Consider the following 23,168-nt stretch of genomic DNA (forward strand, 5'->3'; position numbering starts at 1 on the left):
CCAGGGGTGATGCAGATGGCATGTCTTGGAAAGCTTTGTTTATTCCAAGCCTCTTCCAAGTGAGTTATGCCTTAATGGTTATAAAAGATTTTTCTGATGTTTATGTTGCAGGCCTATGTAACTTGCTGTTTCCTTGTTAATAGCAGAGGGGAATACAGAAATAAAATGAAGATCAGATTATAGTTTTGAAGGCTGAATAGGAATGGTATGGTTTCTTGACAGGTCCAGGAGGAAAAGTATAGTTCATGTATCACAAAGATACCAGTTCCAGGGTCCTTCTCCTTTCTTCTTTGTCTCTTGTGCGAATTAAAAGAGAGATCAGGGAAAAGTAGCAGAAATAATTAAGTGCCTAAAGGGACTGACTTTGTAGAGAAAATGAAAATATCTAGGTGTGTTTATAGTCTGATTAAGTGATGATGTGATAAATTAATGTGCAGACATTTGATATTCAATTAATATGAAGTAGCCACTGCAAGACAAATGCTTGATTAAAAATGCTACTGAAATTAACACTAGAAGGTTAAGTATGCTGTGTAGAGGATTTTTCCTGACAAAAACAACAGAAAGTCTTGAGAATATATTCAAGGAAAGACATCAGACTGGATACAAGCCATACAGTTTCAGATGCTCTGCTGTTTCTTCAGAGCAGGCTGAGCGTCCTGCAGAATCTTCTGTAATTTTCAGTGCTCATTGTGCATTCCACCTCCAGAAATATTTTAGAGAAGAAGTATTCATTATCATAATTGTTATTATCAGGAATACTGTTATGGAAATATCTGTTTCTTAAGTAAAAGAATTCATAAAAACGGTTACCTGAGGGAAGTCTGAGTACATCTCCTTACTTGACTTCCTTCTTTTCCCTCCAGTCTTAAAATAAGAGTAATGCAGAGATATCAGATATTTGTGTTTCACAGAATGATTCTCTAGCCCCATATCCTTACTTGCCCTCAAGGAAAGGAAAAGTAGCTTAGACATTTTCAGTGATTATCTTGTTCTTCACAGGCCAATCATGTTTATTTTGAATTCACTGAATGAATCCAGTTGCTTCTGAATTTGTAGTTATGAGGACACTGTTAGTTAATTCTGATCGTAATTCAACAGAGTCAGAACTATGTGGAGGCTGCCTTAAATAACATGTAACTGCAGTGGTTTTAAGCTGTCGCTAGAGCTGGCTGAACTATGAAAAGATGGTTTAAAAGTGGCTGCAGGACTAGATTGCTGCAAATGGATTCTTTGTGAGAGCCCCACCATAAGCATCTTCAGTACAAACTGACTACAGCTGCAGATATGAGCTGTGTTTATTTTCTCTTAGCCTCATCTCCCCTCTGATTACTCAGCAGTGGCTGCTTATTTTCCTGTGACCTGGATTCTACTTATTTTAAGCTTCCAAAATGTGTTATTTTAAAGACTATAAAAGCACTTTATTTCTACACAAATGCATTTTATTGCCGGTTTCCCAACAATACCTAATTCTAGAAAACTGTTCTGGACTCAAGTTTTATCTATTATTTATTCCTTCTGAAGATGTTATAATACCTTCCTGTCTGTCTTGTAAGGATGCACACTGCTGAGTGATCTGTGCATGACTGTTGCCATGTTATCCTGGGGGGGTTTTCTTGCTGAACTTCCTTCACAACGGTTGTTTACTTAAGTTAACCATACTACATTCTTGCTGTAGGTAGAAAGCCTTCTTGCTTGTCAGTTTTCAATCCAATAACTTTTGTTAGTTCTAAACTCATACTTAGAAAATTTTGTTTCCATTCATCACTTAATTTCTCACTTAAAACCAGGTGTTCATTATCTTCCTCTGCAACCAAGGAAAAGCAGAGTAATGTTTACATGTGAGAAGTTTGTAGAAAACCTAATAGGCACAGATATTTTAAACTTTTTCTGTAGCATTTATTGTAAGATATCATAGGTTTGAAGAAGCAAAAAGTAAGCTGTTCCAGTAACTTTAGTGTGGCTTTTAGATAGAACAGTAGGAATAGTTTCCTAGAGTAATAAGTAAAATTGGTTGGAAAACATGGGACTCAGAGAAATGTTTGTCACTACTGGTCCTTAAGGATTATTCTTTGTGAACAAATCACAGTAAAGAAATAATCCCTTGGCTTTCTTTTGTTACAGGAGCAGTATGAATTGTACTGTGAAATGGGTTCCACTTTTCAGCTGTGTAAAATCTGTGCGGAGAATGATAAGGATGTGAAGATTGAGCCTTGCGGACACCTTATGTGCACTTCTTGCCTTACAGCGTGGCAGGTACTGTCATAGTTCAATTAGTGGAGAAGAGGGTGGATTTCTCTGTTACATCCTTGTTTACAGTGTGCGTGTATGTTTACTCAGTCAGAGGGCTCAAGGACATACATATTTGAAATTATAAACTTTTTGTTTTGTGCACCAAAATCTGTGAAAAATGAAGTTCCAGGAATCATTAAAATCTTGACTTGCAGGCTTGCCAAGACCATTTGCTGACTGCTGCTAAGTAGAAACTCTGTCCTGAGCACAGTCTCTACTCAGACAGTGAAAGCTGGGCATTTGGTGCCAAGTCAGCCACGCAGGGCACTTCATGATGTATTCAAAGGTCATGAAGAAGACAGGTAGTGGCTGGGAGAGGGTAACTGACTACACAGCATTTTATAAGGAGACAGAATGTCTTTGGTGAGAGAAGGATTCCATCAGTAGTACAACTGATGAAATGGCCCGTGGAAATATAATCTTAGGATTCTTGTGTTTCATGTTAATAATATGTAAAGCACTAAGCCATCTAGATGTAGAGGGTAGTTGAGGTAAGGGTTTGGATGGAGGGGAAACTCTGGTCTCTCAGTGTCATTTGCAGAATATCCCAAAAACCACAGAGACTTACTGGTGACACATGTGGCTGTGTTTTGTCCATCTTCTTCATGGGCATACCAGTCCATGGAAAAAGGGAGGACTGGTACCTTTAGTTCAGCACAGTTAACAAGCATTTGACGTAAAAATAAAACTTAAAAGCAGAGGTCATTCCTCTTTATGACTTCAGACTTTCCCCTAATAGGTGGTTCTCAAACTGAATCAATTCTGCTTCCTTCTCCCTGCCCTTTTCTTCTTTTCTTTCTGTATTTTGTGGCGAGAAGTAAGGGTCATCCCATTCGCAGGCAGGACTGTGTTCCACAGTTAGGCACCAGTCTTTGGTTACAAATGTAGTGAGAAGAGTAAAAAGAACCCTTGACCCTAGCCCATTTTTGACCTGGTTTTAAATGAGTTCATCCCAGTTAAGGGGTTGTCATTCCCATGTTTGAGATAAGACTTAAAGTACTGTAGATTTTCTTTTCACATTCCTAATTAAGAACTAACTAATCATTGGCTAACGATCATGATGTGTCAGAAGTATCATTTTTCTTTCCTTAGCAATAAAGCTTGCTGAAAAAGGTATATTCTCAGTTTCTGATTTTATGTTCTTTCTGAAACTTGAGTTTGCTCCAAACACAAATCTTTCAAATTGCCCACAGATCAGAAATTCTAAGAAAATTCCACTTTAGACATACCCAAATAAGAATATTTATTTCACTACTAAGCAGCTGCTGAGCTGGAACAATATTTCTCATTTCTGGAGTGCCACTTTTCTGTTCTTACCAGTTTCATTCTGAATAACAAACACAGAGGTCTGACTGTGTTAATCTTTCACTTTAAAAAAATCTGAAATTCTGAGGTCTTTAGCTTTATTTTTTTTTTTCCTCCTTAACTGAAAGGTCTAAGCAAAAGGACTGAAAGCTTTGTGCTTTTGATTGCTGGGTATCTCACAGCACGGTAGCCCCATGTTCCAGTGTTGTACCAGTGACGGGCTCTGGTATTGGAGACTTCAGAAGCAAAGGTCCTCGGTACTTTGGCCAATGGCTAGGGATTCAGAAAGAGGACGACAAGGCATTTTGGCAAGGCAGTGGATGTAGCCTACCTTGATTGTAGTAAAGCATTTGACACAGTCTCCCACAGCATCCTTGCAGCTAAACTGAGGAAGTGTGGACTGGATGATCGGGTAGTGAGGTGGACACATTCCTTTGCAGCCTTATCTAGGTGGTTTTGGTCTGGCAGAGGGATTGGACTAGGTGATCTTTTAAGGACCCTTCCAATCCCTAGCATTCTGTGATTTTAGGCTCAGGCAACTGACATGTTCAGAAATATCCAGCTTCATCAGAACATTGCAACCAGCTGTAATTGGCCAGGTACATATCGGACTTCATTACAAATTTAACTTTTGTATAATTAGCGAGGCAATGAAGAACAATTACACTGTAACAGCATCAGCTGTTGTGAGCTTCTGGTGGGCCAGTGTTTAATTGGCAGCATAATGGCTCATTAGACATGCCTCAAGAGGTCCAATACAGATGTTTTCACTAAGCAGGAAAAAATTGAGTAAGCAACATCAAATCTGCATTAGAAGACTAAGGATGATTAAGAGTTTTTCACCTTCAAGGAGATCATTCTCAAATAAGACTTGATTTAGCTGTTCCCATTTTCTATTATGCAACAGGAGAAAAATGTCATTTTCTTGCACCTAAATCTATTCTCGCCTAAAAATGATGTGTCTGGACTTGATTCTAAAAGCATATGGGCATATATACTGCATTGTAAGGTTCACAGTAGCTACTCAGTGTTTTAAATAATCTTTCTATGGGTGTAGACAAATGTGTGTATTAATATAGAGATCTCAGGTCTCAGTTTTAATTTCTCAGTTATGTTCATATGGTTGAATACAAGTCTCTGCTGCTGTGATTGGTTACCCAACATATTCTGATGAATTTTAGTGCTTTTGAAAAGAAAGGAAACCGCTAGTACAGAACTACTTGACAACACACATACAGGAAAGCCTTGAAAATGAAAACCTCCATGCCTCATCTCTAAGGATGTTTTTAGAAAATGAAACAGTCAAGAATTGCATTAATAAGGGAGGACTTCGGTTCACTTGACAGTGTTTACTTCAGTAGGTCCATATAATTTGGAGGCACTCTTTGAGGTAGTAGTTGATGTTGACTGGCCCTTTGTTATTAGGTTGCAAGGCTGCTATAAAGTAGATTACATATATCTTTCTGTACCAAATAAAAATCCAGTACTACACCATGCAAATAGATGTGACTTTTGTCAGGAGACATAATTTATAGTTATCCGGCCTTGCGATGCAGTTCTTCCACAAACTGTAGAATCATCTTTTGGTAAGACTGGCAAGTATCAAGATATAAATAATGCTAGAAAAATATTAAAGCTCTCCTTATATCTGAGAAGTCAAAAAGATGTGCTTGCTTGATGATCTTTTAGGATGAGTTAAGTTGTTTAGAATTAATTTTTGTGTTCGTATGTTTTTAGCTGTTTGTCTGTCTGACTGCAAATATGACACGATGTGATTTCTGAATTCAGTTTGAATTACCTTGGTCTCTCAAAGCTTCAGGGCTCTTTTGGGTGTGACTGTATGGGGTTTTTTTTGATGTTGTTGGTGATCGGGTTTGTTTTCCGTTTTGCTTTAATTTGAAGCTATATTGTGCCTCTTGATGGAAAAATTTCTTTATAAGTGCTTGAAAGACTTTTCTCAGGTATTTTTGTTTATTAATAGTCTGAAATCTACTTTAAAGGCATTTTGATTACTTCTGACAAGGAAAAATATTTCTGAAAAAAACAAAATGAATGGAAATATGACTGCTTGACAATCATTTAACACATCATACCACTTTGAAATTAAAATTCAAGTAATTCTTATTTCTGATAACATGTGAAAATAGTTCCTTGTTATACACAATATATTGAAAATGTGGTACAGTCCTGGTTTGTTACTTAAACAGGTAAAAAATGTAGCTTTAGATGTTCTGTATGTATATATATATGCAGCTCATCTGCATTTTCTAATTTAAAATGAAAAATAAATACTCTATATTTAATAGAAAAGATATATAATAAAATGCATTCTCTCTGTCTACACACCTCACCGTCTTTCCTCTGAAGCAACAGGAACATGGTAATCCTAAAAGGCAAGGTGATGCTTCCTGACGTGTAATGCTAAGACAATGACAATTTTGGTGCTTTGTAGAAACAATGGCTGCATTTTGTTTAGTTATTTGTAAGTGAAGCTTAATCTTCCGAAGAGAGACGGTGTTAAAAGTGTAGTCATTTTACCATTTACTGTAGTAATACCTGTGAATCTGTTTCCTGTTTACTCCAGTCCTTCTTTAGGAGCTCTTAAAGACCTGTTAAGGGCATTTTTGTGTAGAAAGATGTAAGACCTACTTTTAAAATTACTCCTATGTTTTATTTTTAAAAATTTATGTACTTTTTTGTCTTCCTGTAGGAGTCTGATGGCCAAGGCTGCCCTTTCTGCCGCTGTGAAATCAAAGGAACTGAACCAATCATTGTGGATCCCTTTGATCCAAGGGATGAAAACTCCAGGTGCTGCAGTATTATTGATAGCTTTGGTATGCCCATGTTGGACTTGGATGATGATGACGATAGAGAAGAGTCTTTAATGATGAATCGTTTGGCTTCAGTCCGAAAGGTAAATTTTCAAATGCTGTAAAACACATAAAGCTATATGTTTGTAAATGAAGCTGCCTGTAACTTTGATCAATGAGAGGTTGCAGTTCGTGCTCTAGGTTTCAGCAACTCACTGAACAGTTCTCAGGTTGAAAAAACAAAATGCATCAATATTGCAGTGATAACACTGAAGTTCAGTAGGAGGAAAAAAACAATCCAGATTCCCAGCTGATATGCACTAAGTTAACTCTGTTTATAATGGAGGAAGCATGAGTTTGCACCAGCTGAGGCTCTTGTCCAAAATACACTATGTGGACAGTTCCATGAACTTTTATTTGTAAGGAACACAATATTTCATATATATAGAATATATTATTGGTTTTCTGCACACATGGATGCACATGCACAAAATGTTTCAGGATTAAACTTGAGTTTCTAAGTAGGCTATGAATATTACTGTTTTATAAAAGTGACCTGGAACCCAATTTGTATTGCATACAAGTATCTTTTAATCATGTTTCATGTGAGTTTATGACTTTTTTCTATATTTTCTGTTTTGGGTACTTTTAGCAGGAAAAGTATGTCTGAGATTTTTCGTAGTGACTTTGTATTTGGTGATGTTTTCTGTTCTGAAAGTGCTCTATGTTGAATTCTGGGATCTATCTTTGGTCACAGGAGATATTATCACTGATAAATAAGCACTATCATTGACAAAAGTTTATTTTATGTTGTTAGTTTTTACTACTGTATTTTAGCCTGGAATAGATATTGTCATAGGCCATGCAACACTGAGTTTTACAGTGCATTCTCTGTATTTTACCTTTACCTAAGATCATCTAGATTGCGTAGTTGCCTTGGAATTAATTCTGTAACATCCTCCTCTTCCATTTTTATACCATGATGGGTCTTTTTGGTTGGTTTGGTGGTGGTTGATTTTGGTTTTATTTTGTTGTTTGTTTGTTTGTTTTTGCTTTGTGGGTTTTGTTTGTTTTGTTTTAAACAAAAACAAACAAGATTGTTTCACTCTCATGCCTGAGAGTCTCTGTCAGGTAATATACATACATCTGATATGCTTCCTAACCTCTATGAATCATTCTTGTGTTTCATATGTAGTACAACGTGGCCTACTCTTGGGAACAGTTTATCCTTCCTGCCTGGACTTAAATTGCAGTCTGCAGCCTGACCTCTGTGAGATAGCCTTGAATTGATGGGCTTTTATAGCACTATCGCTTCCATGATAAGGCAAAATTGCATTATGCTTTTATCAACAGAAGGAACAATAGGCTTTCCTTTAAGAAGTCTTGTTTTCAGTATCTGCCAAGTGCTTGAGTGGTTTGGTGCTTGCTATTTTTATGTCATTAATTTCATAGTTCAGTGAAAGAAACCTACTAATTAGCCCTGAAGTTCAGGAACAGCATTTTCCAGTCTTTGTTAGTCTCTTGAAGTCCTTGCTTGAAAACTTTGAATTATCAGGTCATTTGGTGATTTTTTTTTAAGCTGTTGTTCTCTTAAAACTGTTACCAGTGGTTGTACACGGATGCTTTTAACCACACCACCTATGTGGAATACGGAATTATTCATACATACTTTTTGTTAGTAATGCCTTCATCAGCCTTGTCTTTTTCTTTTAGTTGTTATTTGTTTTTCTTTTTAAACAGTGTTTCTTCAGAGCCTGCTAGAAGAAATTTTTTTTTTCCTCTGTGACATTATGTAGGATTTTAGTCTTTTTGAATTTTTCTTTGGTTTCTTGTGAAGGCTGTTAATATGAACATGGTACTGCATAATGGCTGTGTTGTAGTCATTTGATTTGTTGGAACAATGGAAGTTACATGACAAAAGACAATTTAGTTCCTGTGGCCGTCCTGCTGATACTGTTGTTACTTTGTAATCCCAAGGAGCATATTGTTTAATTTTTATTTTATTGCAAGAATTATCATATGCTTTCTCAACATAAACCTGTTGATCCTTGAAAATCAAATGGGCTGGTTTTGTCTCATATCACCTGGCAAGACCGTGTGGTATTACTGAAGAAAATCTTCTTGTGGCATATCTGGCTTGGAGGGAGATGAGATGATAAACTTGCTGGAAGAGCAAAGTTCCAAGAACTTGAAATCCTGGTGCAAGTGACTGTAGAGCTTCACAATGTGTAGTGGAAATATACAAATCAGCCCTAATTGTTCCAAAAGCCTTGTGGGAGGGGCACTGTTAAAATGTTTCTAAGCTGTTACTACCGGTTTCTACTATCTTTGGGACTTGCACTTGGAAATATATTCATAATGCAAAGTATAGTTGCAGTAGGCTCATTTCAGAAGCACACATAGTCAGTTTGATCACTGATTAAGGGTCCTGGGTGGGTTTTTTAAGTGAGTTCTTCTTGACAAAATGAAAAGCTAAAAAACACTTTTTGGAATTGTCATTTAAGTGTAAAGGAGATACTTTTTTTTAAAAAAAATCTCCTGCTGTACCTGTATGAATTATGAATGTAGTTATCAGAAAAACACCAATTCTTCAGTTTATCACTCTGTCTCTGAAGCATACTCACAAATGGTAAGTAGTATCTGAATTAAATCCCTGAGGGACCTCAGACTTGAAATTACTTTGAGAAAAATAATAATCACAAAGCTACTTACTCATTCTTTAATGGAATGAGTAAATGGATACACGGTAAGAAAAATGAATCATTCTTGTTAGGTGTTGTGTATGAGTCAGCAGCAGCCGCAGATCACCTTAACAGAGGCTTTAGAGAAATACACTGCAGACAGTCTGTTTATCTGCCTCATCAAGCAGCTTATTCCTTTTTAATTTTCAAATTGTCTTCAGTATTTTTGTGAAAGAGATATGAAAAGTGGTGCCAAAACCTCTGTTAATTGTCTTACTGCTGAGAAATGTCCAGCCCCATGGTATTGGATTAGCTAATACAGGTTTGGCCTGAAGTGTTCCTTTTCTCAGCTCTATTCCATTTGTGCTAGCCAAGCACAACAGTATGAAATGCACATTAAAAAAAAATGTGCAGATTACAGGCTTAGCTAAATATTAAAAATTACTCTTTCCATTGTTAAAGAGGGCATTTAAGTCTCTAGCAGACTATGTTTATTATTCCATAATGTTTCATATTCCATTGTTCCAACAAATTAAGAGTTATCTGTCACTTTACCTTGTGCACAATGTAATTTGATACACTTCTCTTAAAAAGAGACAAAGAACGTAAGGAAAATGCGTAGTGCAGGAGTTCTTGTTAAGAGCAAATAATGGTGAATTTCAGAAGTGCTGAGGTGATTGTTTGATCTTAATAATATTACCTGAAAACATAGTGGCCTAGAGGAGATCATAAGGCAATCTAGGCCTAGTGGCCTAGAGGAGATCATGAGGTTTTCTACAGTTTAAAGTGAAGTGACATACTCTAAAAATGCTCTCTTCTACAACTAGATTAAGTTATAATACCTGTGTCTGGACACTTCCCATATTCTCTGGAATTAATTTCCCAGCTGTCTGCACCAAAAACTGACTTAGATCCACACCGTTACTGTAAAATATTTATAGGAAATTGTCAAAGCTGAAAGCCACTGTTTGTCATGATTTGGCTTCTTCAGCGGATTCCAAACAAATCATGACAAAAGACCTTGGTTCTCAAAATATGGGACGATACTATGTTTTTTACTCCCTCCCTCATTTCCATATTATTAAACTGTGTGTTTTATTTTTTTTTTCTGTTAATGAAAAAAAGTGTTTCTTATCTAGTAAGAATTTCGTCATATAAAATACAGGAATTTGTAACAAAAAAAAAAAAAGACTCAAATATGTATCCAGGTACTCCTTTCAGCTGTACATTCTTAATTCATATGTATAATACAATTCACTTCCTTCTTAATGCTACACCTGGTTCATGGGAATTTATTAAAATCATACCATACAAGAAGAGTCCTTTAGCTGCTTAGTATTTGAAAGAGGCGTAAATGCTGGGAGGCAGTGTGCCTCTCTTAGTTGAAATGTATTTTACTGATTCCTTTGGGCAGTGTGGTGCTGACTTTCACAGCCTTAGCTCCCTCTCCCTCCTTCATGTGCATTTTCTTGGATCAGCAAAGGAAAGCTCAAATAAAGAACAAGCCCTGTCTATGTAAAAAATGTTCACATCAGTGTTGATATAACTTTATATCCTCATACAAATTTTAAAATCCAGATTATACTAATCTGTCTAGGTCACAATTAATCCTAATGAGAAATAATAAATATGTGAGTTACTCTCACCTGATTATAAATAAATATACTTTAGGGAACTACTTGGAAATGAAAAGTCCACTTCTGGTATAGGTCAGCTTAGACCTTCTTAGATGTCTCATTACGCAATTTGAAATTACTGAGTTCACTCCAGCAGAACACAATCAGGATAATATTCCTCAGTCAGTCACTTGTTAGGATTTATGTTGAGTATGCTTTTCATATGTGCCTGTCTTGCAGAAGGGCATTTGAGACTAAAACTGTTGATTCAATAGCCTGACTGCTGATATTTACATCATAAAAACCTTCACTAGAATTGTTGTCAGTGTCGGAAGCAGTCTTGTTCTTGGATTCACAACCACTGGGAGCAAACTGATGTGAGTATATCCCAGTAGTAAATACATCTGTTAAAATAACACAAGTGTGGTCTGCTTTGCAGTACAATTGCAAAGTAAGTCACAGCTGCTTTTCCCTTGGCAGCAGCCATCCCAGCCAGATGAAATCCGTGTTGTTACAGAGGAGTCTGTGTTCTTTTCCTTAATTACATCTTTATTGCACAGGTCTGTGTGTTGCAGCAGGGCCCCTCTGTACGCTGAAGGGCTGTCTTCTGTCACTGCCAGTTCATTTATATTTGTTTGTGTCTTAATCGCTTGCTTGTTTCATCTTTTTGTTACTGTGCTGCTCTCGTTGCTGCTTTATTCCCTGCAAACAGAAAATACACAGAAATAGGTGAAGTAGGTGACAAACAGAAAAAACATTAAATCTCTTGGTCCTTAAGGAGTCTGCCAAAAAGAGTAGGTGTTTGTGCGCTTGTTAATGCTCTGGCATTCACATGAAGTGCAGCCGTCTTGTTGGCCTAGCTGACAACAAACATCAAATGATGCAGCTCGACAGGTTGGATGGGGGGCAGACAGGAAAAATATGGGGTTCTTTATAATGAGGATGTGGTGCCAAGCTGATACTGAAGGCTGAAGAAAACCTGTTTGTTGTTGTGGAATATTTTGCTTTGTTTGTTTTCAGTAGATTTAAACATAAATTGTATTTTTTAAGTTTCTTCCAGCAAAGCATTCTCTCTTACTTCAGCACCAAGCAGTGACATGGGTTAAGCTTTCTCATAGGGGAGAGAAACTGCTTTTGCTATCAGCTATTTTTTTTTTTTTTTCCTCGTGCCCCGTAAGTTATTCTTTAACCTGTTGGCCATCATTGGTTTTCTTTTTGAAACCTTTGGGGCCACAACGTGCTTTGATAGCATTGTGGCTGTAGGCAACTGTAGTGCAGGTAACTGAACTGTTTACTCTTCTGAAAGAAGGCATTGATGTAAGCTTGAATGGAAGTCTTTTTGCATGCTTAAGACTTGGAAAAATTTCCATTTGTTTTTGGCAGTTGTGATTTACCATTCATGGAATATGATAGGTAGAGATCGCTAAATACCAAGTATATATGGAACCAAATGTTTATCATATAAACTAATCTCCTGTCAGATTCTAAGAATATGGAATTTTAAAATAAATTTTCATATTGTTCTAGTGTTTGTTATTGCATACTAGATATTAGGTGTGTCAGCCACTCATTTCTATAAATCTGAAAATAACATCAGTGTCGAGTGGCTTTTAAATGTGAATATTTCCATGGTTTCTGTCTCTGCTGGAGCTGGACTGTTGTTGCGGCAGGCAAAAAGAATGCTCACGTTGATGACACCAGTGGGCTCACTGAGGGAAGAGCATATCATCTTGCAGAGCAGAACTGTATAAGAGAAGGTTGTCATAGAGCAACAGTGATGGATATTCTTAAAATGCTGTCACTGCGGTGTTCATTTTGCTGTGGATTCACATAACTACACACAATGTGACATTTTAGACTCTGTCAGGTTACGCCCTGTGGAAGTCAGGTTAATTAATGTGGTGGCATGACCATTTGAACATCTTAAATTCCAAACACATGCTTCCTGTCCAGTGCATTGTTTTCAGTATTTTCTATTTTTCTCATTCCTTGTTTCCTACTCCTATTATATATATAGGATTATTTCTTAGGTATTCTGACTGAGGTACAGTATGTTGTGCAACACCTCAAATATGAAGACTCACTATTATACAACACTTTCATTTATTTGAAATAACTGTATCTTTTTGGAGACAAGAGACATCCTATTTTGTTCTGTTCAAATAATTTGGGAAATAAACTAGTATTCTTTCTGATACTGAAGCGAGAGCATTGAATGTATTATGTTACATGGCTCTTGGGTTTTAGGAACGCTTGATGGAGTTACAACCAAACTTTTAAAACTAATGGTATTAAATGATACAGGGTTTATTATGCTATTTAACTGATAGATGCTCACATTCAGTTTGTCATGATTTTATAATTAAGGTTGCTCAGGCATGCTTGCAAGATACATATCTAGCTTAGTTATTCAACTACCTGTAATGTTCAGAGAGACCAAGCACCTCACAATCATGTATTTATCATGGGCATCCAGTCAAGGTCTGGGACATTCACCAATTAAAGGAAACTTACTCAAGCCAAGCTGTATTCAAGCCATTTAATATGAACATTGTGACCACTTCTTTATAGAGAGAAGAAACTGAGAAGCTTCTAGTAGCCATGAAGAGCATGAATCTTTTGTTGCTCAGTCTCTTGAAATGGCATGTGTAGTTATGACACTGATCTTGCATGTGTAGACCAAGTGGTAAGACCCTGCGTATCACAAAAATATCATTCTGGCAATGGAACTGAACGTCAGCCTTCTAGCTCTTCAAAACCTACTTACTTCTCTGTCTCATTTTTTTTTCTTGCATTGTTATCCTGTAGTACTGTGGTAACTACTATTTTTGAAGAAAATCCGGTAGCAATTCCAGTTGCATATAGGACAGAATATTAAACTAAGCTGTAGTGCATAGGGTAAGGAGTCAGTACACTAGATTATTTTCCTGGTTCTCCTTTAGAATTTGTGAAGTTTTCAGATTCTATAGCATAGTCACTATATGTAAAGAAAGGCAATGTTGTTTACTTGTTTACCTTGTTAAAGAACTTCCTAGTCCCATCCCTCTCATCACTGTGGGATGTACAGCATTGGTGAGAAAAATCTTATGAAAAGAGTGGAAACATTTTCATCAAAGTGATTTAACTTAGAGATTAGTGCAGTTTTGTGAGCAATTTTATATGGTTGGCCTAAGAAGATGGCAGATTGTTAGCTTCTATGGGCAAGTTATATAGCGACAATTCTTGGATGCCTCAGTGCACAAGTGGCCTGAGGCTGGTGCTTGGTGTGAACATCTACCAGCTACTCGTGCCTGCAGTCAGGGAAAGCACAGAACAACAGAAGCATCCAAGTCTGTGTACACTGCGCAGATACAAATACAGTGGGCTCTCAGAAGTAACTCTAACTGATTTATGCAAGCAACTGAACTGTTTTGGTGAAAACCTACCCAGATGGGGTTCAGGAACTTGTTGCAAAAGTGGGTGGAGCCCATTTTTGATTGAAATCTTTGGTTCTGAAGAATTTGAGAGGACGAGTCATGAAAAAAAATATCATCATTTGTCACTTGCAGGGGATGTTCAAGGTGTGTGTTCCGTTAGTTTAATATTTGCTAAAAAGATAAACTGGATTGTCCTAAAATGATTTTTGTAAATCAGCACACAAATGAGGACAGAAATTACTGCTTCGAGGATTGGCTTGCTGAGGACTTTGATTGGCAGGTTTTCAGAAGACACATGCATTCCGTTTTTTATGATTTGGAAATGGACTGAACAGGCAATATCATAAGCATCTGGCTTTTGGAAGTCAGGTATAGAATTTTACATAGAGTACTCTCTACGAATAAAAAGGTCATCAGGAGCAGCAGTACTACAGTAAAAGATCTATGTTAATGATTGTTTCCTTTTGTATGGCAATGATTGCTTGTTTTTTAATCAAATTCCCGGAATATATACTCTTTTATTTTCATCACAGTTTAGCATGTATCTTAGTTTTGAGGTAAATGACTTGTTACCTTCTTTTTCAGTAACCATTAAACTGAGCACCTATACCATCTAATAATTAAGAGTAACATGTTGTTCATTTTGATAAATGACTATTAGTAAATACCTGTCAAGTATCAAATGTTTTAGTCATGGAAAGGAAGTTGTATACTTGTCCATCAGGTAAATACTAGTAGTATTTTCTTTTCTGTCTTTAAGTGCAATGAGAGGCAGAATTCACCAGTGACTTCCCCAGGATCTTCCCCTCTTGCACAAAGAAGAAAACCACTTCCAGACCCCTTGCAAATCCCACATCTTAGTCTTCCACCTGTACCTCCTCGGCTGGATCTTATTCAGAAAGGAGTAGCACGGTCACCGTGTGCCAGCCCAACTGGATCACCAAAGGTAGGTCTTACCGAATCATTATTTCTTTATATACGAATATTGAGAAATTGTATTTGGTTGGTTTTAAGGTGGGCTTGCTATTTTGTTTTGGAAGGTAGACTATTATGAAACTTTCCGTGTGTATTTTTCAGGAGTTTGCTCTGTGCAAAAGAACTTCAATTCCTTGTAGCTTGGAAAAACTTTAGATTAGATCCACACTGATTACATCTCTTATCTCCCTCAGTTGACTTTGGCGAGTGCCTGTCACTTTGCATAATACCTTAGTCAGATGTTTACAGCTGCCTGTGTTGGTCAAATGTGACCTCTGTTTGTCTGATGATTCCATTGCACTTGGTTATGTTCAGAATTTTAAAGACACTGCTGTGATGGATAAATTCTGTAATAAACCCCAATTCATGAAAATAAGTACAAGTTAAAGTTTGCTGAAAGTCATCATCTCATTTAAATTATATGTTGTGTTCTGATGATTATTTATGCTCCATTTCCACACTACCCTTACAAGAAAAATATGTGCAGATACCCTGCTTTCAAAACCTTAATTGGCATACATAAGTTTCAAGGGAAAAAAATAATGGCTCTATAGCTAATAAATTAATGACTCTATAGCTAATCAATTGTATGCTGTTTTTTGTGAAACTAATGATACTAAAGAATTAATGATTTTTTTTTTTAGTGGATAAGCATGAATGAGGAAAAAACGCTATGTTTGTTGCTCTCTGTTATTGATCATTTTGTTGTGATTGCTGTAGAGAGAGAGGGAATTAGATTTAAATTTTCATTTTTAGATGATGAATTCAAATTCAAGTTCAAAACATGACTTGAAACTTGTCTACTCATAATAATCTAGCATGAAGTACCCTATTTATTTTGTCAGGTTTTTAACTGCCAGCTTGAAAATCAACCTCTTTTTAAGATTCTAGTGGTTTATAGTTTACAGGAAAAAATAGAAATGTGAATAGTTTCTTTAGGCTTCTTTCTTTACTTTTCATACAAGGCAATTTATAACACATTGAGAATACATGCTGAACATTTGGCACATCGATTAAAAATTAATTTTACAGTAGTGTATTTTCACAATGTTAATGTCTTATAAAAAACCAGAACATCAGAAATACCATTAATATTGCTTTAATTTTTTGGTGATGTTATTTTGAAAATTGTGTGGTTTTCCTTGAAACTTTTCCTGGAAAAAAAAAAATGCAGGTGCAAGGGAAATAAAATGGGGGAACAGGAATAATTTCATACTTGAAAAAAAATCATATTTAAATAAAAGAAGACAGTTTAGTCCTGCTGAGATTACTGCTTCAGTTGAAAAAAACCTCTTCTCTTTTTCTGAAATGGAAAAGTATAACTGTAAGCTATAACAGAAGTTTAGACCCAGCCATTATGTTCCTTCTTTGACTGTGAAAATAACTATATTTCTTAACTAACAGCTGAATTAAACACTTTTATTTATATATTGTCTTATTTATATGAATAGACCTGCAGGTAGAATAACTTTCTTTTCAATCTAAGTAACCTGTTGAGGGGCTGCTTGAAGAGTAATGGTGGGCTAACCCATGAAGTGAGAGCAGATACTATTCTTACTTTAAAAACTTTTGTGTCCTTCATCTCATCAAGTGGTAACAATATGCAAGCTTACAATAGTCCATGAAAATTAACAGCTTTCAAGGGAAATAATTTTCCCTGTGTTTCTTACAGTAGCTGCTGGTATAAGGAAAACATTTCATAAAGACCTGGCACAAATGCTATTTTGTAAAATGCTGTTAGTAATACGCTCCTAATGAAAATACTTCGGGTTTGTTGGATTTGTGCTCTTAGAAGCTATAGAACTACCTAAATATATTTTTTGGGTGTTTTTTTGTTTGTTTGTTTGTTTGTTTTTGTTTTTGTTTTTTTTTTGGTTTTTTTTTTGTTAACTTGGTTTTCAGCTTTTTCCAAACATTCCTCAGAATTTGTTTTAGCAGCTAAATGAGTGATTGAGAGGATCAAAGCAAAGGATTCTGGAAAAAAAATTACGGTTCAGATAGATTTGCTGCAGTTGATGTTGTTTTCTCCCATCCACATCCTTCCTTGGGTTACTCAGGCAACAGCAGAAATGGGGGGATGCTGAAGAGAAACCAGGTTGTCTGCAGAATGCGAAGACAAGATTAACATTTAACCTGCTGGCAAGTGTGATGCCTTGAAAATATGTCAGTTAGACATGGTAAAGCCAGACTTGATCATGAGAGATGTATGCATGCTTATATGTAACTTCTTTTTTTTCCTGACTTACTGTGTTGTTTAGTCTTCTCCTTGTATGGTGAGGAAACAAGACAAACCTTTGCCAGCACCTCCACCTCCCTTGCGTGATCCTCCACCGCCCCCACCAGAGAGACCCCCTCCAATTCCACCAGACAACAGGATAAGTAGACACCTGCATCATCCGGAAAGTGTGCCTTCCCGAGACCAGCCGATGCCCCTCGAAGGCTGGTGTCCCAGAGACGTGTTTGGGACAAATCAGTTGGTAGGATGTCGAATAGGGAGTGACGCTTCTCCCAAGCCAGGACTGACTGCAGTTTCAAACATAAATGGAAGGCACAACCGCGTAAGTTCTGATCCAGGATTTATGAGGAAACATAGACGTCACGAGCTGCCTGTGGAAGGTGCCAAGGTATGGAATGAGTTCAATGTGTTGAATCACTACTTGCAGCGTTTTCTTACGTAGCGCTTATATGGGTCAGTGTTGATCTGGTGTTTCCAAATCTTTCCTGTTGCTGCTTGATAATAAGCTGGCGATAAATAAATGGTTTGCTAAATGCTGTAATTTGTAAAGCAACAGTGCATGAGGGTCGAAGTTACAATTTTAGCATGAAACCATCATAAAATGGCTTGGAGAGAAAATTCTGGATTTGCTATATTCTTTTAGCAAACTATCCGTACAGTTGATGCCTGATAATAATACAGCACTATGTGCTCTAATAGAGTTATATAGCATGTCAGGTCCACTTTGGAAGTGTCTTATGTCAAAACTGTTTATCCATTTGCTGATAGAATAATAGGTGTTCTGGTTACCTATCTCATAGATGAGGTGAGGACTTAGTAACCTATTCAGTCTGTAATTTATGCAATATGTACAGATGATGTATATGACTATAGTTAAATTGTCAGATATATTGTGTGCATTAACATAAAAACGAAATATGCTAAAGGTCACTTGTCTTGTTCGTCAGTAAAACATCCTTTTCAAAAGAGCATTAAATTAGTCATGATGTTCAGTAAACTCTAATGGAAAAGATCTAACCTGCCTTGACCTTAGAAAGAGGAAACAAATACATCCAAAGCCAAGCTAAATGTAGAATCACTTATTGTATCTTTAGCACTGGCTATAATAGCAGCATCTTTGAAGTAAAGTGCTCAGTGGCACAACCACAGTATTGCATTGTTTGATTTGGTATTATCAGTACTTTAAACCTTATTCAGGATAGTGAGCATTGCAACTCTTCTTTTTCATTTATATCTGTACCTGATTTTTTCCCCTTCTGTACTTAAATCAGAACTCCAGCTGATGGAATTGTGCATTGTTCTGATTTGTCCATAGCAGCTTTTGACTTCTCTTGGACCAATGTCCAGTGTCATGTCCAATAATCCATTTTTAGTGCTGAGGGTATTCAGAGTTGTCACTTGCAGCCTTTCCATTCATTGTCCAGCTTGGTTTGGTTAGGGGGCATCTGCTTGTCACCCACAGGAGGAACATGTTTGCCTGCCCTTGGCTGCAGCGAATAGAATATATGTCTATGACTGTGATGTTTCTTCTATCAGAAAGACTGAATTATTGTTTCTGTGTGTTAATTGATGATATCTGGGGGGAGCGGGGTACACTGTAGGAAAGAGTAGTTCTGGCATTAGACAGCTTCAGACAACTTGCAAGACTGTACAATTGGGGAGGCTTAGGTTTGAAAACAGATCAAGTGGTGGCCGCCTAAGAAAATATTCTTAGTTCTGCTCTAATCAGTTTTATCAAAGCAGCTCAGTAATTTATTCATAGAACAGGTTATTAACTCAAAACTGCTCTTCTTTTCTTTGCTTGAAGACTGCATAGCTTGTGCTAAGAAGGGTGGATTTCTGGTTAAGTCACTGTAGTTAGAAATCATCACTTTTTTCTCTCCATTTGCTCTTCCCAAGGTCACAAGCTATTCAACCTTTCTATCTCAATTTTTTTTTGAAAATATATATTGTGGTTACTTTGAAAGTATGTTACTGAAATTCATTAAGTATTGGTAGAGAACATTGACATATATGATGAAAGATACTTAAGTTCAGGATACTATATATAATTAGGATGTCATTTTATTGTAATAGAGGCAAACTACCAAAATTTTACTTGAAAGTATGCTGCTGTTTAAAACGCTACAGCTTTTCATCCGATTTTACATGGAACTGAGTTTATATCTTCAATTGTACCTTCAGATAGTATTCCAGTTGTGGTCTGGTGCAGTCTTGAAGGTGTTGGAATGAGTGCTTCTCATATCAGAATAACCACTCAGTGCAGAAATGCCATTGTAGTCTGGAGGATACATATTTATTTCTTTAGTCAAATGCTGTTTGAACTGTCATTTTCAGGTTATAGATTAAAGCCATTCAGTTAAATGGAGCAACTTTGAACTGTTGTTTCAGGCTGTATGCACATTCACAAGGGAAACATATAATTTTTATCCCTGATTCATGTATCAATCGTAATACAATATTTTTGCTGTTGATAAAAGCCAAGAATCATGAAGACAGTCCTGCAGGTAGGGGGTGGATTCTGGCAGGCACTGAATCACAGAGTTTTAAAAAGCATTAACATGTTTAGCATGCTGTACCTGTTGTTTTCCCACTGTACTTTATCTCTCTCTCTTTGATCCGTTTGCAATCTCGAAATCTTAGTTTTCCCCCAAGCAGTTCAGCTGTAACCGAGTAGTCCCTCGAGTAACTGAGATGTGGAACTTCCTCTTGTGGTGAAGTTTTAGGCTATTGTGTCCTGCAGCCCCCAAATGGGGTGAGCTGAAGCAGATATGAAAATACTCACTTCCGATAGCAGCTCTGTAGTTGGAACTCCTAGAAAAGCCTTTACCCATAGTCCTCTCAAGGTCTGGGTTGTTGTTGTTTTGTTTTGTTTTTTTAATACCTAGTTGATGAACGTCTGTAATAATAAACAGCAGGAGAGACACATTGTAACACTTGTGCAATTTTTAGGTCTTTTCAAATGGTCATCTGATAAATGAAGAATATGATGTCCCTCCACGGCTTTCACCCCCTCTTCCAGCTGCGTCCGTCAGCCCTAGTATAAAGTAAGTTAACTTCATCTGTGAAAGAAATGTGTTAATTAATGTTAGATAATAGCACTGATTCTCTGGTGCTAAAAGAAACATAGGAGAAAGAAAGACAGAGAGAAGAAAAAGAAGGAAAGAAAGAAGGAAAGAAAATGAACTGAACTTAGTTATGCATTTTCTGTGAACTTTAATGTGGGTTTACAAAGGAAACGTCAATTGTGTAGATTAAGTGGGAGCAGTTCTAGTGTTAATTGAGCATATTACATTTTTATAGGAAGAGAGAATAAATTGTGGAAGATCTTGTTCCCAGGCATTTTGCAGTGGGAGCAGAGACTCTGGTTTTGCTTCTGTTACTACAGCAGTGTGATCAGAGCTGTTTATTGCAGGAGATGAAGAGATTGGAAGGAAAGTGCTAAGGGTAAAAAGCACGATTTGTGTGTATTCTGTGCCTAATCTAGTCATACTTTCTAGGCTTTATATACATCGAATTTTGTCCAGGGTTCACACCAGTATCTTTTATTTGTTGTGGCTGAAAAACGAACAAACAAAACCATTTTATATCCACTTTAAATGGAGTCAACATCCCTGAGTTCCAGAATATGGTTTGGGAAATTTTGTCATTTCAAGTTGCAGACTACTCTTAGTCTTCCAGTAACGTGACTGTTTATTTGGTACCAAGATGAATCACTCTTATTAACCAAGGATTTTCTGCAGAGCAAGAGATGCTTAAGATAGAAAGCTTGGAAGTGCTATGAACTAGTCAATTTTTTTGTGTTTTTGTAAGGAAATCAGAGCCTATCACAATATTTGATGTTATTCTACAGGTTCTTTACAATATACTCCCTGTGATTTTTGCTGTTAAATAAAATAATTGGACAGTCAGTACATATTAATAACAAGAATTTACCCATTATTGTGTAATTTTGCTGTATCTTCACCACACATTCCATTGTTGCTCAGTTAGCAATAACATAAAAGACAAATTTCAACATGATGTTAATATGCTGTTTTTTCTCTTTCTGAGCACTAGAATAAAGGTGCAGTGGATCATTGGCTTTTCTATTCAGCAACGTGTGTTCCAGTGGAACAATTGCCAGATTGAAGTTCTCTATGTTTACTTTCAGTTCAGAAGCAAATTTTGGAACATTATCCAGACCTTTCTGTAATTGAATGTTGTGATATAATCTGATTGAGGCAAAGTATCACAGGAGTACCATTTGGATACTTGATGTAGTCAGTCCCCTTATAGATGGTTTTCCTGGACTGACTACTCCTTCCAGGATACAATGAAAACCATTGGATGTTCCACACAGAGTCAGTCAGAAAGAAAAAGCAATAACTCTGATAGACAAACTAAACAATTTCTTATTCCGAAGTAAATTGAATTCTGAAGAGAGGAAGATTCTTATTTTTATTTTTCATAGTGTTGAAAAAACAACACATTCTGCTTCATGAAAATCTGTTTTTATTACTTGGACTTCTGCAAATGTAGCCTAGAATCAAGGTACAATGTATATATAAACAGTGTTGAATGGAAAGCCCACAGGATATTGTAGCAATCTGGGCAGCCACAAAATCCCTGTCAAACCAGTCCAAAGCAAGAATGTGTGACTGTAGCTTGGTCAAAAGAAAAGTCCTTATTAACTGAAGTTGTCTGAGTGGAAAACTGATGTATTCCAGCCAAATCAATGTCTTTGTTTGCTAAAACTGAACTCCATAGACTTTTCAGGAGAAAGTGAACTGTCAGTTCTGGTTTGATTTTGTACTCAAAACTTTTTAAAAATATGCAGCACATTTTAAATTTTGATTTTTAAAATGCCGGAAGTATCAATATATAACCTATGGGTAAGAAGTTCAAGTTATCTAATTAACAACTACTAAAACTTCATGAGGAATGGCTGTTAAAATTAAAAACTGATCATTGTATGTTGCTTCTTGAAACATTAATATGTCTATTTTAAATTTATTACAAATTAAGGTTTGGGTTTTTGGTTGGTTTTGGTTTCTTTTTGTGCGTGGTGTTTTTGGTGTTTTTGCCACTAGAAAATACCTCAATAATCTAGAATATTGTGTGGCAATATATAGGTGGAGAAGCTGGGTGGGGGGGAGGGAAAAATCTTCAAAAATAGCAAGTTTAATAAGTTTAGTATTTCCACCAACCACAACAATTACTTTCAAAAAGGTAACTTAAATAATATTTAGCATGATTTAATTTTAAATGTTGGAGAGAAAATTTTTACAGTGTATTTTTCCTTCTGTCAAATTGACTGCACTAAGACCTCATAAATCTGTTGAACTGTGCTTGATCCAAAATACCTTTGCTTTCCACAGCTGTGCTAGTGCAGTCGATCTGGTGCAAGTTTCTCATTATTTCTTGCTCTCCAGTCTCTGCAGAGTTGTGGCTTGAGAGTTAGTTTGTTTCATACTGTTCCAACGCATTTTATTTTTTCTGTTTATTATCATAAGACCGTAATTTCAAAGGTTTGACTGAAGGGTACATTGACTGTGTATGAAATCTCTTAGTCTAAGTAATGAGGAGTGCCGGGTGCTGCACTTTGGCCACAACAACCCCCTGCAGCGCTACAGGCTGGGCGCAGAGTGGCTGGAGAGCAGTCAGACAGAAAGGGACCTGGGGGTGCTAATTGACAGGAAGCTCAACACGAGCCAACAGTGTGCCCAGGTGGCCAAGAAGGCCAACGGTATCCTGTCCTGTATCAAAAATAACGTGGTCAGCAGGACAAGGGAAGTGATCCTTCCCCTGTACTCTGCATTGGTGAGGCCACAGCTGGAGTATTGTGTTCAGTTCTG

The 23,168-nt window shown here is 36.8% G+C and overlaps 1 protein-coding gene across 7 annotated transcripts in view; it reads left to right on the forward strand.

Moving 5' to 3' along the window:
- CBLB (Cbl proto-oncogene B) overlaps positions 1-23,168 on the forward strand; it is a 137,579-nt gene that overhangs the window by 92,207 nt on the left and 22,204 nt on the right. For all 7 annotated transcript variants that reach the window (XM_065061376.1, XM_065061386.1, XM_065061401.1 and 4 more), the window contains exons 9-13: positions 2,125-2,256; positions 6,308-6,511; positions 14,881-15,066; positions 17,354-17,719; positions 20,284-20,378. In XM_065061376.1, coding sequence (XP_064917448.1) covers positions 2,125-2,256; positions 6,308-6,511; positions 14,881-15,066; positions 17,354-17,719; positions 20,284-20,378 — 983 coding nt within the window. The remainder of the gene's footprint in view (positions 1-2,124; positions 2,257-6,307; positions 6,512-14,880; positions 15,067-17,353; positions 17,720-20,283; positions 20,379-23,168) is intronic.

The sequence above is a fragment of the Columba livia genome, chromosome 1 (assembly GCF_036013475.1).
Source record: "Columba livia isolate bColLiv1 breed racing homer chromosome 1, bColLiv1.pat.W.v2, whole genome shotgun sequence".
Lineage (NCBI taxonomy): Eukaryota > Metazoa > Chordata > Aves > Columbiformes > Columbidae > Columba > Columba livia.